Source organism: Cebus imitator, unplaced genomic scaffold, assembly GCF_001604975.1.
Source record: "Cebus imitator isolate Cc_AM_T3 unplaced genomic scaffold, Cebus_imitator-1.0 Scaffold110, whole genome shotgun sequence".
NCBI classification, from domain to species: Eukaryota; Metazoa; Chordata; class Mammalia; order Primates; family Cebidae; genus Cebus; species Cebus imitator.
In genome coordinates, this window is record NW_016107425.1 from 383,084 (window position 1) to 403,248 (window position 20,165).

Consider the following 20,165-nt stretch of genomic DNA (forward strand, 5'->3'; position numbering starts at 1 on the left):
CCCTTCCCCCGTCCCCTCCCCATCCCTTCCCCCCCTCCTCGAATAAAACTGAGTAATACAACCACCAACAGGAGAATGAACCATAAATTCATTTGAAATGAAATTAAATTCATGGAACAGTCTGAAGGACTAGTGTAAATACCTGTTAACGGTAAAAAGGAAAACAATTTGGGATAAAATATGTAAAAACTAACTCTAAATAATCATACAGTTGGGGCAGAGGCAGCGTCCAAGGTGTGACTTAGGCATGCAGAGGTGGTTGTTGTTGTTGTTTTTGAATGGGAGTCTTGCTCTATCACTGAGACTGGAGTGCAGTGGTGCAATCTCGGCTCACTGCAACCTCCGCCTCTCAAATTCAAGTGATTCTTCTGCCTCAGCCTCCCGAGTAACTGGGATTACACGTGCCTGCCACCACACCTGGTGATTTTGTATTTTGATTTTTGCATTTTTAGTAGAGATGGTGTTTCATCACGTTGGCCAGGCTGGTCTCCAACTCTTGACCTCAGGTGATCATTGTCCTCCTCAGCTTTCCGAAGTGCTGAGATTACAGGCGTGAGCCGCCAGGCCTGGCCTAGGCATTCATAGATTTTTGTACTCAGAAAGGGAATGGAACTACTAGAAAATTTATAGGTAAGCAAACATGTTAAACTAATTTATAGTTAAGCAAATATGTTAAAACTATAGGAAAACTATGTCTAGTTTCAAAGCCAAAAGAAGAAAGAAGGGTCTACAGAAAATTTTATCAATCTAGCAGAAGGCAGGAAATAAGGGGAAAAAAAGCATTCAAGGAAAAGAGTGGTAAAAAGAGATTTCTATCTGTATGACCGTGCATTTGAATTATCAGGCAGGCAGTTTTTCCCAGGACTTTCAGTACGCAAGCAGTGCTGTGCTGGTAAATGTTTAAACTGGCTTGGTGGGGGTAGGGGTGGGAGTGGGGCTGATTTTTAGTGTTTACTCATTTTCGTGGTGTAAATATTCTCATCATAACCAATTTCATGCTATCAATGTGATATCAACCAGTTCACAGAATCCCTGAAAATGTAACAATAATGTCTAATAAGCTTATGCATGTTGGTTCTAGGATATTGTTGTTTGTTTGGGATAGACAGGATTTTCTCATTGTCTTCATACTGCATATAACTTTTGACAATAAAATAAAATTAAAAGATTCAACAATGAGATACCACTACATACCTACTGGAATGACACAAAATCTGGAACACGGACAATACCAAACGCTGGCAAGGATGTGGAGCAAAAGGAGCTCTCCTTCATTTTCGCTGTGAATGCAGATGGTACAGCCACTTTGGAAGACAGTTTGCTAATTTCTTACAAGAGTAAACATACACTTACTGCAGGGTCTAGCCATCACCCTTCTAAATATTTACCTAAAGGAATTGAAAACTTACAGACACACAAAAATCTGTACATTAATATTTATAACAGTTTAATTTACAATTGCCAAAACTTGAAATCATCAATATGTCCTTCAGTAGGTGAATGGATAGGTAAACTGTGATATATCCAGACAATGGAACATTATTCACTGCTAAAAAGAAATCGGCTATCAAGCTGTGAAAAGACATGGAGGAATCTTAAATTCATATTGCCATGTGAAAGAAACCAATCTGAAGAGTCTGTATACTGTAGGATTCCAATTACACGATATTCTGAAAAAGGCAAAACCATGGAAACAGTAAAATGATCAGTGGTTGTCAGGAGTTGCGGGTGGGGAGGGAGGGATGAATAGGTGGAACACAGGATTTTTGGGGCAGTGAAAATACTCTGTATAATACTATAAGGATGCATTACATGTCATTAGAAATTTGTCCAAACCCATAGAATGTACAACACTGAGAGTGAACTTTAACATAAACCATGGACTCTGGGTAATTATGATGTGTCAATGTGGGTTCGTCAATTGTAATAAATGTACAGCTGGGGGATGTTGATAGTGGGTGCATGTAGTGAGGCTGGAGTATATGGGAACTCTCTGCACCTTTATCTCAATTTTGCTGTGAACCTAAAACTGTTGCAAAAATTAAGCCTTTAATAAAACAAATTCTCTGCATGCTAATGTTCTAACTGAAATCATAAGGAAATTTATTATGAAAACAGGACTTGGTGGCATTCTGTTATTAGAGTATTCATCATATGGTTATGGAAGGCTAGTAATTTATGATCCTTGCTAGCAAAGCCAGATCAATACAGAGATAAATGTCCTCAGCACAAGAGAATTGATATCATCCACATGATAATTGACCACTGTGGCATACATTCAATCATTCATCGCATTATCTGATATAACTAGCAGGAAGGGTAATATGTCTATGATTTATTATTAATGCATATTAGTATGAAATTCATGAACCATCTAACCTGTTACCTGTCCTTGGCAACATAGTATACAGTTGTCTACCTCCAGTAATAGGATCCCACAGAAAGAATCAAACAACCCTGTTTAATGCTAGGCATTGCCTGTTGAATTAGAAGAGATCCAAGAAGTGCCTGAGCTAGTGTTACTCCCTCTCTTCTTTTCTCTTCTCTTCCCTTTCTCCTTGTCATGGGTTCTGCTTCCTTCCCCTTCCCACCTCCCGCCCCCCCCCCCCCAGCACAATGGCCTGTCCCAGAGCAGAGACGGGTGGGTAAATGGTCCTAAAAGAGCCTTTTATGTCACTGATTTGCTGCCATGAGTATATTTTGTGACAGCCATTCTACATCACCTATCTATGCATGTCAGTGAATTATAGTGGCTTAAAGCTCAGGACAAACCGTAATATCAGGGCAGGGAAGCAGCATGTCCCCTGGGGGAAGAGAATGGAGAAAATGAGAAAGAAAAACAGAAAGGTAACCATTTAGAAACCCCATTCGCAGAGTTAGTTCCCTAACAATAGGAGTCAAAACTCTTCCAAACTGTCTCCCCCTCCCCTTTCTTTCCCAACCTCTTGGGAACATGTGTTGGTTGCCTGCAACGTCTGTGCTTTACTTTGCAAGGGTTAATTAGATGGCCTATTATTCAGCAAATTAAAGGCTTGGTTGCCTGAGAGTTCCTTTCAGAAAGGATTAGGGTCTCTGATGAGGCTTTGATGTAATAGATGGAGCTGTTCTGCTCCATCATGTTAATGGAGGAGTTTTAAGGACTCCCCAGACTCTCTTTGGCAGTCAGTGTCTTTATTCATTCTCTTGCCTAAAAAAGAAAAATATTTTATCCTGCAAAAATTTAATGCTGAACGAGGCAATAGATTGACATCCTGGAGGTGGGGTGGGGGGTGGAGGGTAAAGTGTTCATTTCTTGTCTAAAATCACACAGAAGCAGCACTTCCTGGCTTCCTTGAGTGGCCACTTCCTCTGCAAAAACCATCTCTAAAAAAGCAGCAGAAGCAGTCATTTGGGCCTTGTGGTTCATTGTCCTTGGAATCTTTTTTGCTAAGAAGTTGGGCAGGAGAGATGGCAGGTGACAGGCATGGTGGTGGTTTGTGTCCTCAGGAACATGAACCAAGACAGCCAATAGCCGTGCAAAATCCTATCTTGGATAAAACATGCATAACTACATATTATCTGACAAGATTTTTTTCCAGACTTTTTAGTGTGGTTAAGTTGTTATGAAAATCTGGCTTAGTTCATGTTCTCCAATTTGATGTTCACATAATTGGCAATCAGCCAGAGAGTGTTTAGTCAATTTTAGTCTTTACCAAAAGAATACACATTAAGGGAAGGGTACAAAATGTGGGTAGACACAATGCCAGTAAGACTACTGCAGCGCTAGGTCATTATCCTGCCCCTTTAACTAATCTCCTAGACCCACTGTGTATTATGGCCAGACATTTCAGCTGGAATAATTATTGTCATCATTTAGGGAGCAAATTGGCTGCACTTTTGTTTCCAGCTCCCCCTTGTGTGATGCTCCAGTCTTATTCCTGTCCTTCTCCAGCTCACATTGTTGGGATTGAATTGCTCCCTCCTTTGAGTTACTTTTGATTCATGGGCAATTTTCAGCAATCTTCTTTTCATTTTTTGCAATGAATAGCACATGGTAGCTTGGCATTCACCTTTTATTTCCTTAATCCATGCCAGCATCCAGACATTCAACACGTCAGGAAGCAAGAGGCCTGACCCTATAAAAATTCACCAAGTCGCTGCTAGGTTTAGACATGAATTAAGACAGAGAGCTCCTTGTGTCTTTGTATTGGCCACCCAGGGAGACTTTTTTTTTTTTTTTTTTTTTTTTTTTTTTTTTTAAGTAGATAATATAAGGCATCAGCTGGGATTGAAGAATGTTCTAGGAAACAGCTCTATGAAACCCATAGCCATGTTTACTAGAGAGTGATAATATTCCTTACATTGCATGGAGCCATTTCTTTCTTTCTTTCTTTTTTTTTTTTTGACAGAGTTTTGCTGTTTTTGCCTAAGCTGGAGTGAGTGCAGTGGCATGATCTTGACTCACTGCAACCTCCACCTCCCAGGTTCGAGTAATTCTCCTGCCTCAGCCTCCCGAGTAGCTGGGATTACAGGCACTCGCCATCACACCTGGTCAATTTTGTATTTTTAGTAGAGATTGGGTTTCACCATGTTCACCAGGCTGGTCATGAAACTCCTGACCTCAGATGATCTGCCCGCCTCGGCCTCTGAAAGTGCTGGGATTGCAAGCATGAACCACCACGCCTGGCTGCATGGAGCCATTTCTATGAAAACCCTGAAAAGCTGCATTTTTAGTCTTGTTACCTGTCATTATGTCATAGTTCTGCAAATTTCTGCTCTGTTTTATTTATTTATTTTTATATTTTTATTTAAAAAAATGTTTGAAGACAAGGTCTCACTCTGTGGCCCAGGCTGGAATGCAGTGGTACAGTCATGGCTTACTGCAGCCTCAACCTCCTGGGCTCAAGCAGTCCTCCCACCTCAGCGTCCCGAGTAACTGGGATCATAGCTGTGCACCACCATGCCTCCCTAACTTAAAAAAATATTTTTGGTAGAGACGGGGTCTCCCTGTGTTGCTCAGACTTGTCTCTAACTCCTGGGCTCAAGCAATACTGGCTTAACCCCCCAAAATGCTGGGATCAATGTGAGACACTACACCTGGACTTGTCTGTTTTTATATCATGAATTTTAAGAAATATAGAACAGACTATATTTTGTCTTTTACATTGTCTGACATAAGGCCCAGAGCCCAATCTGTGGACACCTCTAACAAAGTATTTTATTTGGTATTCTAATTCCTATCTTCCCTAATGTCCCCTTTGCTTCATTTTTCTCTTTGGCTTATAATTTTTTTTATCTTGCCTTATCACATATACTTTTATTTATTTAAGCACCTATTGTAAGATGTCTTGAATTATTTCTGGAACAAGATGAAATATTTTAAAATTTGCATATATTGGTAGGAATGGAAAATGATGTTACGATTTTGGAAAACAGCCTGGTAGTTCCTCAAAAAGATAAACATAAAGCTACCATATGATCCAGCAACCCAGGGGAAATGAAAACATGTGTCCACATAACAACTTGTGGCTGGGCGCGGTGGCTCACATCTGTAATCCCAGCACTTTGGGAGGCTGAGGCGGGTGGATTGTAAGGTCAAGAGATGGAGACCATCCTGGCCAACACAGTGAAACCCCATCTCTACTAAAATACAAAAGATTAGCCAGGTGTAGTGGCACACACCTGTAGTCCCAGCTACTTGGTAGGCTGGGGCAGGGAATTGCTTGAACCAGGGCGGCGGAGGTTGTAGTGAGCTGAGATTGTGCCACCGCACTCCAGTCTGGGAACAGAGCAAAGCTCTGTCTAAAAAAAAAAAAAAAAAAAAAAGAAAAGAAGCTTGTACAGAAATGTTTGTAGTAGCAATAATTCATAATAGCTTAAAAGTGGAAACAACCTAAGTGTCTGTCAACTGATAGATGGATAAACAAAATGTGGTATATCCATATAATGGAACATTATTTAACAATAAAAATAGTGTAATATAAATATATAATATGATATGAATGAACCTTGAAAACATGCAAAATGAAAGAAGCTAGTCACACAAGACCATACATATTATATGAAATGTCCAGATAGGCAAATCTGTAGAGACAGAAAGTAGATTAGTGTTTGCCTGGGACTGAGAAGGCTGAGGGAGTATAGGGTATGAATGCTAATGGATATAGGGTTTCTTTTTGGGGTGATGAAAATGTTCTAAAATTGATTTTGGTAGTGGTTGCACAACTGTTCAAATAATACAAATCTTTGCGGGCCTGTCATGGTGGCTCACACCTGTAATCCCAGCACTTTGGGAGGGCAAAGCAGGCAGATCACAAGGTCAGGACTTTGAGACCAGCCTGGCCAACATAGTGAAACCCCATCTCTACTAAAAATACAAAAATTAACTGGGCGTTGTGGTAGGTGCCTGTAATCCCAGCTACTTGGGAGGCTGAGGCAGGAGGATTGCTTGAACCTGGGAGGTGGAGGTTGCAGTGAGCCAAAATCGCACAACTGTACTCCAGTCCAGGGGACAGTGCAAGGCTCCATCTCAAACAAACAAACAAAACCTTTAAATTATATATTTTCAATGGACAAACTGTACAGTATGTGAATTATATCTTATTAAAGTTATAAGAATTATTGGCAATAATTAGTGAATTTTATTGAGTAGTTTTTGCTGATTTTCTTACATTTAAAATTTTTACTTAAAGTCGGATATGCATATTATAGTTGCACCCACTCATTTTCAGCTGAATCTACAGACTTGTTTGGGATTGTGAGTCTCTAAGAATAGGGATAGCCTTCTCTGTAGTATGAAAATTCTCTCTATATTACTTAGCTTATATATTTGATCTACTAGACAAAGGCTGTAGTTGTTCAGGAGCGAGTTCTAAGCCTGTGCGCATAAAAGCCATCAGTTCTATTTTCACTTCTCCTTGTCTTTGCGTACGCTGTCTCCTCTGCCCTTATCATCCTATTCCACCTGGCAATGAAAATGCGTGAACAAGAGTGGTCAGAAAAATAAAAGAATAGCTCAGAGATGTAGCATCACTACAGGCAATGAAAGAGAATGTTTCAAGAAACCAGGGTAATAGTGGTCATTAGTGACCTCTTGAACAGACAGGTTGAATACAATCACTAAAAAGGGAGCACAGAATTGGTAACCTAAAGTCCTTTAGGGTCCTTTGAGAGAGGTTTTAGTTGGGTAGTGAATATAAAAGATTTTTATATTCATAAAGATTTAGCTACAGGCCCTTCTATTAAATTTGTTTGCCTAAGATTCCATTGGTGACCTCTTCTCTTTTCTTTCAACTCGACTTGTCTTCAAGTTCCAGGGCTACAGTCATCATCTTTCCCTTTCCACTTCCTTAATTCAGACCGTATTCTTCCGAAATGAACCCACTCGCTCCTTCTGTTCTATTCTCTAATGTGGTACCAGTTTACTTTCTGAAGCAAAGATCAAACTGTGTTATATCCATGCTCATGAACCTCAGTTTAATGTGGCTAAGAAAGACCAAACTTACAGAAAGACCTTGTAGGTTCTGAAAGTGTTCCAGCCAGATTCTCACTTCCATCTCTATTATAACTGCATCATTCTGTTCTGCTCATATCCCTAGATGAGCCCTGCATTTTATACCGATGAGCTTCCTCAGAAGACTACTGTATCTTCTACTTGGAATGCCTCTTCCCTGCATTTCCTGTCAATATCCCTTTTGTTTTTTAAGACCCAATGATCATCTCTCATGTGAAACTCTTGCTCCTAGTTAGAATTATTTTCTTCACCTGAGCTAATCTAGTGCTTATACTTTTCAGCCTTAAATTATTATTATTTATGTCCATGTCTATTCTTCTTCTTCTTTCTAAATCCCATGAAAGTGAATGTTCCATTCCAGGCATCCTTTCCCCAAGCATTTGCTGTAGCACCATTCACATTAAATATCTAGTAAGTTTTTGAATGATTCAATGAAATCAGTCTGACCTGATTCTCTAAATCTTTCCTATGTGTAAGTTTGGTATTACCCCAGAAGCTGATAAGTTTCTTGTGGAGGAATATAATATCTTTTGTTTGATTTGTACTCTCTTAGCCCCAACCGCAGTCCTGGTGTAGTTTTGAGCATGTAATGATCACGCAGTGTGGAATGGATTGTTCATTTCTTTTAGAGGTTGGCTGGGTACTATCTATTCCTTTTCCTTGTACGGAGAAGAATGCATACAAATAAGAATTGTGGTTTTAATTCAGGGAAGGGTGGCAAGTAGAACCATGGGAAGAAATACAATTCATGTGTCCCTGGGCATTTAAGCCTGGACTAAGAAGCAGACCATGACTGTTTGTCAAAATGGAAATTGATTTTTGAATCAAAGAAATGAGCCCGACATTAAAAAAAATAAGATTACCCAAAAGCGTGAACTTGAAAATGCCAAAGTTCTTTGCTTTTGCTGAATTGTCAGACCCAGAAATTCTCTTCCCCTCAGAACTTTGAAAGTTCTGATCAGGACCCCTACTATCAAACAGAAATTTGTCCTCAGTGGTAGGAATCACACTGAGAGAAAGTAGCTAACTAATGGGTGCAGCATTATTCAAATCTAACTCAAATTGCACATTAACATTTCCTTGTTGCTATGGTTTGAATGTGTCTCCTCCAAAATTCAGGTGCTGCCATTGTGATAATATTAAGAGGTGGGTTCTTTAAGAGGTGATTAGGTCATGAGAGCCTCTCTATGGTGAAAGGGATTAAGTACCCTTATAAACAGGCTTGAAGGGGAGAGAGTTAGTCTCTTCTTGCCTTTTGGCTTTCCACTATGTGAAGACAGCATTCCTCCCCTCTGAAAGAACCATCTTGGGAGTAAAGAGCAGCCCTCCCCAGACAACTGAACCTGCTGGAAGCTTGACCTTGGAATTCTTGGGCTCCAGAACTGTGAGAAAATAAATTTCTGTTCTTTATAAATTACCCAGTCTTAGATCATCTGATACAGCAGTGCACAATGGAGTAGGACACTTATGTGGCACTCATACTGCTAATTATTAATTATTATGTAGGTGTACCATAGCTGTCTTCCTCTACTGGACTGACTGACTGTATACCCAGCAACTAGTACAGTGTCTGGCCCAGGGAGCTGGCATTTATCAAGTGCTCACTATGTACCAAACACTATACATGAATTCCCTGCACCATAACCTTTCTGACCATTTTAGGCTTTGATCTCCCAAGGATCACACCTTTTCCAGTCCTTTGAACTAAAGGGTGGCATCTGAACATAGACTAACAATCTGATAAGCTAGTTGCTGGGGCCGTGTGATGAAGTAATGGCTCATGTTTACCAGGGCCCTGACTGTATCACATGGCTGGAGTTGCCTCCAGACAGATCTGGTTAATTGCAAGGTGCTTTTTATAAAAACTCAACCAAAGAAGAAAGAAAAGAAAGCAAGCAGGAGCAGAAGGTGATGACTTTGGGCCACCAGTTACAATTCTTACAGCCGTCTTAGTTCTAGAGCACAAAATTGACATCTTCTTGGCTGCCACCACGTGCAGCAGAGGGCATCCTTATCCCCATTCTTTGTCAAATGCCATGTGACACTGAAAGCATAGCTTAAACACAAGAAGGAGATGCCAATAACAAGAATAAAACAGCCACCATAGTCAGTGTGCCTTCAGTTGGCTTTTCCTTGGACACATCCCTCTTTACCTTGAACCTCTGGCCCGTCTTGACCTGTCTCTTGGCTCTGGCCTGGTTCCACTTGGCCCTCCTAACTTCATCTCCTTTGTTTAGCACGTTTACATCTCTCTCCTTTTCTTCCTTTCAGACTGATTCTGCCTGTTGTCCATGGTATAGTCTCCTTCGCTCTGTTCCTCCTCACTGTGGCTCTCTAATTGTCCCCAGACGAGCAGGGCTGGAGGATCTAGAATTTTTGTTACCTCCTCTCCTTCGCTAAGAACATAGTTAGTCTGGGCTTTTCTAACTATTTCATATTGACCAAGAGATTAGAGATAGAGGCTAGAGAGGTTCCTGGTTGACAGGTTTCACTCAGGCTGCAACCCTGGGGCATTACAGGGTTACACATTGCAGCTCTCTGCCTTAGCGGGGGTCTCTGATCCGGCTTTGTTTTTGCATAGGGACTCTCTCCAACCACACTGGTGCACGTTCCTTAACTCTGGAGGTAGCTTCTGTTTCATCAGAGATTTGACATTTTGGCTTTAAACCACCCTATATGTATATATTTTTTATGTGACCTTCTGCACTTTCTTTGAATCTTCTCTGGGTGAGAAAAGTAGACGTTCTTTATCCCCAAGTTGCCTGCCCAGTCTCAGCCTTCAGGAAATTCAGTGTTCTTCCCTTTCCATTTCCATCCTAGATTTACTTGAGCTCACTCTGGACCTTTGGTGCTGACAGCTTTGTCTAAAGATCAGGCTGACTTGCTTATCTTCCAAACCTTGCCCCAGGATCTCTGGCAAGATGGCAGCAGCCGTGTGGTCTCTCGCTTTTTACACAGACTGTTCCCATTACTTACTTCAAAGGGAGACTCAGCTTCCTGTTCTAAAACTCTCCATCCTGCCTTCTCGGGGCTTTTTTTCTTTTAGCAAATACTGACTGTCCTCCCCTGATTGATAACCATAGACCTGCCTCACTGAGTGATGTACTCCTAGTTCTCATTTACCTGTTTCAAGGGAGGACCCCACTTCCCAACCCCAAGTCTGAAGCTAGGATGCAATTTCAGTTCTCATCAGTGAGACTTTCAAATAACATCAAATGTGATATGCAGACTTCAGGAAAACTGAAATGCAATGAAATATTCCACCAAACAGGGAGGTGATGTTTCACAGAAATACCATACACAACATCAGGCTTCTCATTCTGCCTTCTTTTGAAGCATTAGTCATTTGGGGAACATGCCTGTTTGTCATAGTCTTGTCTTCCAGAATGGAAATTTTCTTCCAAGACAGAGTACTGTGGGCTCTGATATTTAACCTATAATTAGTGTATCCTCAGGAGGATTTTCTCCCCTTGATGTAGGGCCTCTTTGTCAGTCAGCCTTCTGTTTGATGATGATAGCAACCACAGGGCAGTAGAGTGTGAATCACAGGGCAGGGAAATGCTGGCTCAGATCCAAAATGTTTAGATCTTCTGTAGCAACGGGAACATGTAACAATCCAAGTAGCAAGCCAGCAAGAAATAGCAGGAAATGTAAAAGACAGAGTATTTATAAAGAAATGAGAAGAGACATAAATCCTGAGTTTTGATTTAGTTTTGCCCCAATGTATGGAATAAAATTGCTCACCCTCATGCTTTTCTTACCCAGTTCACTAGTATTTTTAGTTTTTGCCTTTTCAGCTGCTCTGTATCAAGTGTTTTATTCATTGGTAAACAACAGTCGGAGGCTCTTGACAAATAGCTTCCCCTTGCAGGCATCTGGTTTTTTGGTTGAAATGGCAATTTATAGGGACAGAGAAGCTGTGTCACCACAGCATTATCGTATGAGAGCAGAGAGTGCACAGGCATCACCAGCTCCAGAGCCCACCCTTGCTTCTTGCGAAGAAATGTCTCCTTTTTGCCTGTTTTTGGCAGAAGCCAGCCTGGGAGATTGCTGCAAATGGCTGCAACAACCTGTGTTTAATGTGGTGACACTAATAGATTTGAGAATTAATCTTCAGCCAAGAATGCATGATGGAAGGTACTAGAATTTCAAATTAGGTAGCGAATTGATTTCCTTCAAGGCTGACATTTGCTTCCTTTTTCTACTGGTGGACTTTCCTGTCATATTCAAACCACACACCATGGCCTTATTTCCAGAGGTTCTTGTATATATCTCATGGTATACATAAATTGGTATTTTGTTGTTTCATTTTGTCTCTTAGCACAGAGAAAACATATCTAAATCCAGATTTTAAAAAAAGATTTAAAAATCCAGGAATGAATAAAAGAAAGAATTACTTACGATTTGGGGGAAAAGTAGTTTATCTAAATCTAGTCCTTGTTACTTCTTTTCTAAATTAAAAAACTCTGGAAGGAGCTGAGCTCAGGAAAATGTCTCCCCAGTTTGAAACACTGTCTTTTGCAGAAACAGTAGCCCAACAGAGTGTCTCAGATGTGGTAATAATTAAGGGTTATTAGAGTCTCCCCTCAGTCCACTGAGTTGAGGACGCTGCTATCCATTCTAAAATCATGCTACTAATTGCTTACAACAGAGCTTCCAAGGAAATCATTTGTGAGGCCGACACACACAAAAAAAGGTCTCTGTGGTCAAGTAAGTTTGGAAACGTGGACTCAAACAGAATTAAACTTTTTTTTTTTAACCCTAGTACTTGTAAGAACCTTTAAAAGGCTTGTGTGCATTATGAAACTCCAAACTTACTTGGTTTAGAGAATCACCAATGTTTTCCAAACTCTTTTGACTAGGAAACTAGTTTCTTTTTTTGATGGAATGCTTTATGTGTCTAGGGCTTCCCCTAATTCACCTAACGTTGGCTGGCCCCCAACCCTATACAGAGTTTAACATTCTATGCATCCTTTTGTAAAAACTGCTCAGTCCCTGGTTGGGAGAAGATATTCTTCATTTGGAATTTGCAATTCCTGGTTTAATAAGCTATACCTGAAATGAATAAGTATATTAGAACTTCTTTAGTTTTATTTGTTTGTTCTCGAAATCAGGTTGAAGGAATTCTATCTTGCTTTATAAAAGGACATGGAGGCTATCAGGAGTTTTAAGAATCCCAGCTGTCAGTTTCATCTTCATCCTCTAAACCTCTGCTGACCAGGGATAGAAATGACAAGCCAACAAACTTAAACAGTAGACGTTTTGGGCACCAGCCTACACAGTCTTGAGCAATATCAATTATACCCTAGTTAAAGTTGGTAAAGGGACTAAAGGCAATAATTGTTCTTAGGCACTCAAGAGAAGCCGCTGAGGAGGTGAAGGTCAGTGTTCTGGTGGCGTCCTGAGTTACGGGCTTTGCAGCTTGCCTGGTCTTCTTGCATTGTCAATCTAGTTCTCCAATCTTAAAATGACTTCTGCCTTTGCTCCCCCAGTTTAGTTTAGTTCAATTTACTTCCAAAACTTCCCCCAAGACTTACCTAGCTCAATTCTTACCAGCTTCAGGAAGTCTTCCCTGCCTAGTTCTTTCCTCTGGCCCTGAAGAATTGTTTTGTACATTGTACCTTTGCCACTTTTAGCAAAACGGAGCAGAGTAGGGCGGGTCCTCCTGTGGGAGTTAAGGAATTGACGTCATCACTGTCAGGACTTGGTCTCAGTCTCTTCGCCTCTTAAAAGAAGGGTTAGAATCGAAAATCTCAGTCCCTGTGGCTCTGAAACCCTATGCTTTCTTATTACTATTTCTTATCCTAAAGATACAAGAAAACATATAGCTTTTGCTGTTTCATGTGTTTCTCTTGTCCTTCCGTCTTTCCAATTAGATTGTAGATCCTTGAGGAAAAGGGTCATGCTTTCTAATTTATGTATTTTTGCTAATTCTGGTGCTGTGTAATAAATGTTTGCTGAGTAAATGATACGATCCTATGCCCTGATATCTAGTAACACAGGACTTCTAGCCCTATCTGCTCTTAAGGAATAACTTTTTTTATCTGTAAAATAATAATTCCATTTCAGACTGGCTCTTTGCTTCCTATGAGAAAAAAATAGAGTATTTTAGAATAAAGCTATACCCTCAAGTTCTTCATGCCCTTCCCCTAAAAATCCTCCAATGCAATTGGAGAGTCACAACTCTGCTTAGCATTCTTCCTCTTTACACTCAGTTTCAGTTTTGCTGCTCTGTGGTATGATGGTGCATGGTCGACACCCCTGACAGCTGTAATTTAACTTGAGCATACCCTGAGTATGGTCTGAGGATGGCAGTCACACCTGAATATGTGTTTGGAGTTCAGAATATGGCCAACCCAGAGATCAATTCCTTATCTATAAGGAATATCTGAGCTCTGGGCCTTCCTGTGGAACATCATCATACAGGGGAGTGAGGCTCTTTGTTCTGGGTTACATGAAGGTTGCCATGTGAAGGTTGGTAGGAGAAAGGCGTGAAGTGAATGCTTTTCGCATGCAGTGGCGGTTCTTCTGTCCAACACACGGCTACTGGACCATCCCTGTTTGTAAGTTTCTCCTGATAAAACCCTATGTCTCATTTGTTGGCTCTGGGTCTCTCCTTTGGCATCTTGAAACTGGTGCCATCCCTACTGAAGTTAATAGGGGTTTATTATGACAGACACTCAACCCACTTCAGTCTGTCTTACTTGGAGAGCTAACAAAGCCTTTTTGTTTTGGGACAGGGTCTCACTCCGTTGCCAGGCTGGAGTGTAGTGGTGTGGTCATTTCAGCTCACTGAAATCTTAAACTCCTGGGCTCAAGTGATCCTCCTGCCTCAGCCTCCCGAGTACCTGGGACTACAGGTGTGCTCTGCTAATTTTTAAATTATTTTTTAGTAGAGACGAGGTCTCACTATGTTGCTCAGCTTGTCTTGAACTCCTGGGCTCCAGCGATCCTCCTACCTCGGCCTCCTAAAGTGTTGGGATTACGGGCGTGAGCCACAATGATCATTGCTTCCAGAAAATAGAATACCCACTATCATCATTTTTTTTTAATCTTCAAGAAATAACAGATTTACTTGTTAGTTTCTTCTTTGTCTAATTCTCTGACTTCGTTATTTACTCATTTCTTTGATTCCTCCATAATCTAGAGAGGAACCCTGTCCAACATATCAAACGATCTTGCAAACTTGTTGGAAGCCTGCCTTCTCCAGTGGATGCTAAAATTGTGAAACAAGCTATACCACCTTTAACTGCACTCTTTGACTCTAGTAGACTCATATTTTCATAAGGCTGGATGGAGTATCTGTTTCCCAGTCTTTCTCAATCCCTGTTCAAGGAGCTTTACTTACTGAAGTATCCAAAGGACCTTGTTTTCAGGCCTCACCTGGAACGCTGCCCTGAGGTACCTATCTTAAGGGGGAAGGTAGAGGCAGCTCCAGCCCATTTTCCCCTTCACATGCCATGAATTTTTTATTAATTGCCTTCTCCCACCTTCAGCCTCTGCCCCTGAGTTTACTAATTTGAAGTGTTGCCACTAGCCAAAAAGCTATTGAGGGTGCCCCTGGTCCTTTTGTTCATTCTTTCTTTTCAATGAGCATCTACTGGTAGTCAGATGATGATTCAATAACACAGGAAAAAAGGAAAAAAAAATTGGGGAGGGTTGAGGATGGGTGAGATGAATATTATGTGAGAAAACAAGAAATTTCTCTCCCCATGTTTGGGAAATACTTCAATACTGATATACCTATTTTGTGATGAGAAACCGACATAATGTGACTTACTAAAAATCACTGGACAGGTACAGCTTCAGATCCCGCAGTTCCTTCCACTCCCTCTGAGGTGCATCTTCAGTAGGAACTCTCAGAGGACATAAGGACTATTTATCTTAGGAGTTTTTATACACTATTCCTAATGCTAGGAGGACTGGGCCATACACTTATATTACTGACAGTATCTTGGGTTCCTTCTTTTTTCAGGAAACATGGTTATTAGCATTTTTACATAATATCAGCGTATTAGCTTTGATAGATACATATAGAGGTGAATATACAAGGAATCAAGGGAAGATTGCTGATATAAAGACATGAACACAGTCTTTTTAAAGTATATGCACTGATTCTTTATTTTTCACAGAAAAATAATAGATTATACAAAAGGCCCTGAACCTACAAAAGTCAAATGATGTATTTCTTCTCATGGCAAGACAGAGGTGGTATTTATTGTCCTACAAGCAGCAGAATGGAGATAATTTAGGTTCTGTTGGATTTTCTAGCTGAAAGCTTCAGTTCCAATAGATAGGGAATCCCCTGAATCAATTCTAAAACAGACTGACTGGGAAATTTACCGAATATCTTTTCAGGGCTAGAAGGTAGGGGATATGAAAGTGTTTTGAACTGAAAATTGCAAAGGCTAAAACTTTTTTGTAAGTCTAATGGTTGTGGATTGTTTCAAGAATTCTGCTTAAATGTTTTGAAAGCATGTTCAAGGTGAGGCTGAACTTTTTTACCATTTGTCAGTGAATTTCATTAAAAATATGCTGTGTTTCAGATGATGCTGGCATGTCACTGTTGAGAAAACTAAAGACGTTTATTTCATGGAGTGGGCAGAATGGCATCCATTTATCCTAAGCCTCCGATGTGGGCTAAAGACTGATAGCTTAAAAGGGTGGATGTTAAAATTTCTTCCTCTGGCCAAGGGCAGCTACGCAGACTAGAAATGTGATGGCAGTTGGAGGGGTATTCATCAGATTCAACTTCACTGGAAATTTCCCTGTATCAAAATCATCTTGAATAACACAGAGGGTGCACCAAAATGTACTAAATCGTTGTTTGTTTTGAAAAGGATTTTGAATCTGAAACAGAAAGTAGTTACAACGGTGTGGTTTTAACCAATTAACTACAGAAGAATTTAAATGCAACCAAATTTTTGCCATTTTGAATGGACTTTTTGTTCCTTGTTTGTATAATTCTATCCCAATTCATCTGAATTATATTGTAGTCACTTCCTGTTCTGTGGTTTTTCTGGTTCTTCAGGAGACATTAGAAATCAAGCTGCCAAACTTTCTCTATGAATGTTTCTTTATGATTAGTTTCTTTCCTTATAACTCCTAAATGCATTTCCCCACAACTAAACAAGGGGCTTTTTGTATATTAGGATTTAATTGAAGTGATAGTATTTAATTCTACATATTTCTGAAAGAAAGTATACATATGAATCAACTTGACTCCACTGAAAATATTTTTCTGTAATGAAAATGCAGATAGAATATTGAGCAGTCTATTTTCAGTGATGAAAATTCAAATTGGTGGTTTAAAAAAATACAATTGACGGCATTAAAAAAATACAACCTCACAAATAGGTGTAACACTTAAAAAATTAAAATTTAAAAATTTAAAAATTGATGGTAAAAATTCAAATTGATGGTAGAAATTGTGTTTTCAACTTTGCTTAAAACAAACAGATTTCTGATGTTTTAATTAATTCAACTAATAGGGAATTACTGTTTTTCTATTTTCTGGTACATATTAATAAAGAGCTGTTTATCATTAACCAATGATCAGGTTTTATAAATGAGTTTTTACCTTCTCTCTCTCCCATATTCATAGGGGAACAGGGTGTCTAAGATTGTACTTTGGATTGTTTATTGATTTTTGTGAACAGGTGTCTTATTAAGGATTTTGAAAGGCGACCTTCTGTCACACATCTCCTTGACCACCCATTTATTAAAGGAGTGCATGGAAAGGTTTTGTTTCTGCAAAAACAGCTGGCTAAGGTTCTCCAAGACCAGAAGCATCTAAATCCTGTTGTGAAAACCAGGTACTGTACTCTTTCTTCTTTCTCCCTGTGGTTGTTTATGAATATGTCATGTCATGTGTTTTGATTTGCCCAGCATTATTACTGGTAATTATCACATCCCTGCATTTTTAAGAGTTTTATTTACATGACATTAAGTACTCCATGCCCAGTGGACAAGAGCAGGAAAGCTTCAGAAACAAACTGCCCATTTGTGTTCTCACGGCCAATTTCTCTCAAGTGACGGAAATCTTACTCTGCCCTGGAGTTCAGTTAGCTTTAGTTAAAAATCAATAGATATAAGATATATAGATTTACATTTAATAGAAATTTGGACTTCTTTTTTACCAATAAAGGTAACTGTATAAAAGCAACCATGGCTGACGTTGTGTGAAACACCTTTGCTTGGCCATTGTAGACTGAAGAGCAATAATGTAGGCTGTAACATGATTTTGGGAAGATTATGAGCTGAACACTGGAGACTGTTTCTCTAATGTGCTCTGAGACCATTTTCTCTTTAGTTTAAAACTCCTTAGAGTCAGTTTTGTATTCTTAATTAATATTTTTCAGGTATTGCTTATCCTAAAGCAACTGTGGTTTCTACCCTACCTCATCCTCTTTTTTTTAGAAGGTAGATTTTTTTTTTAAATGTTTATTTTCAGGGGCAAGTGCTTTAAACAGTATTCCCTGGTGAATCCCTAAGAAATAGATCTTTGATTTCTGTCCAGAGGGTGGCAGAATTTCTCTTTTAAAAAAATTAAATGCAAATAAACCTGCTTCCTATGCTCACCAATTATTTGGTTTTATGAAACCATCCAGGATGTAGATAAGCTCCAGTTTGTTATTATTAAAAGAACATTCAGAGTACTGGAGGTGAAGAAAATAAGATATCCTAAGTTACAAGTTCTGGAAATAATCATGTATTCTGCAGAGAATTGTTTACTAATCAAAAAGCCAAACATTGCATCAGAACTCTTAGAGCTGGAGGTATAGTTTCAAGGTGACTATATTTTGCTGATTTTTCTCCACCACCACACCAGGTTCCCTTTTGGATAGCTCAGGACCGATTTTTGTTTTCCTACTTGTTTGCTTTTTCCACTGCCATTTCTGTTTCTATGGCCTCCCTACAGGGTAGAGAAATGCAGATAAGTTCTTGTGACGTTGAATCTTTTTGAAGCAGTAGGAGCCTGTGTTTAAGCCACAGGGAGCTGAAATCTCTTTTCTCCCTCGTTTTGGTTCCTGTACACCAGCCACCACCCCTACCACCCACCTACACACACACACACACACACACACACACACACACACACACACGGCACCACCACCACCAAAAATAAAGAAAAAACAAACCAGGCAAAAAAACCCCCAATATTTAAAGGCTGTAAGTCAAATCCAACATCTCCTCTTTGTCTTCCTGTTCTGGGATTTGCCACAGAATGATTTCTGAGATGTCATTTGCCAGATTATCTGGATTTCACATTTGCCTGACTTTGCCTGTCCAGATCTATGCTTTCTCTCTCTCTCTTTTTAAAGAAACCAAAACCTTTCTTCTTTTACCATAGAAAATTGTAACACCGGCCTCTCTCATCCCCTTTCTCTAATTTCTCTTTATCTTTGTTAACTCCTTTGATGTGGTGGCAAAGGCTTCTCACAGGGTCCTTGTAATCTTGAGCTTCACTCAGTGGTTTGTGTTTCTTTGAACTATCATTAAAAAAATACAACCTCACAAATAGGCATCAGCACTATTAAACAGTCACTTCCTTAGGATGTAGGAAAATTTATTCCAAAGGAAACACAATGCATGTAATTGACACTTAACCTGCCATCTATCTTGTACTATTACTTCCTCTTAGCAACTGGCAAGGAGCTGGCTACAAAGATGTTTTCAGCCCACCAGGAAAAACTCTCAAATATCATTCCCTGATGATAAATCAATATATTTAAAGTTGTGAGTTCCTAAGTTAAAGCAGAAAAAAACAGAAAAATTGAGGTGACTGTACAGATGAGTGAGGCCAAGTGACCCACTCATCATTTTTCTACACAGTTATGGCCACCTGGCAGGCAGTGCAATGTAGTAGTTAAAACCACTGGCTTGGCGGGGTGTGGTGGCTCATACCTGTAATCCCAGCATTTGGGAGGCTGAGGTGAGAGGATCACTTGATTCCAGGAGTTTGGGACCAGGCTGGGCACTATAGCGAGACCTCATCTCCACTAAAAAATTAAATAAAAAGTAAAAGAAAAATTAGCCGTGCATGGTGGCACACGTCTGTAGTGCCAGGAGGCTGATGTGAGAGAATCACTGAAGCCCAGGAGTCCGAGGCTGCAGTGAACTGTGATTGCACCACTGCACTCTAGCCTGGGCAACAGAGTGAGACCCTGTCTCAAAAAGAAAAGAAAAGAAAAAAAAGTCCATAGGCTCTGCCAGGTTTTCATCTCGGGCCAGCCACTTACTGGATAAGTTTTTAATCTTCCTGTTCCAAAGTTTATTCTATAAAATGGGGAACATTTTGAGGGTTCTGTGAGTCAATACATGTAAAATGCTTAGAATAGTGCACCCTCCATAAATGTTAGTAGTAGTATATATGGTCTATTTAATTCTGAGTCTTTCTTTTTAACACTACCTCTTTCCCATAATCTGTACAAATTCATCTTTTTACTTACTGTAAAAGATCATGAAAATAAACACTACTGAGGTACTGAATGTTAAAAGTATCCATTTTATCTCTTATTCAATATCTAATTTATTCATTCAAGAGGCATTTATATGTGTGTATGTGTCAGGCCCTGTGCTGAACAGAGGGACTACAAAGGCAAGTCAGATGCAGTTCCTGATAAAGAGCTAATAGTCTGGTGTGTGATACAGACAAGAATCAGGTGAGAAC

General features: G+C 39.8%; 1 protein-coding gene across 1 annotated transcript in view; it reads left to right on the top strand.

The window, feature by feature from the left end:
* Positions 1-20,165, top strand: part of MYO3B (myosin IIIB) — a 491,163-nt gene that overhangs the window by 197,868 nt on the left and 273,130 nt on the right. Inside the window, exon 9 of the mRNA XM_037741885.1 lies at positions 17,152-17,307. Coding sequence (XP_037597813.1) covers positions 17,152-17,307 — 156 coding nt within the window. The remainder of the gene's footprint in view (positions 1-17,151; positions 17,308-20,165) is intronic.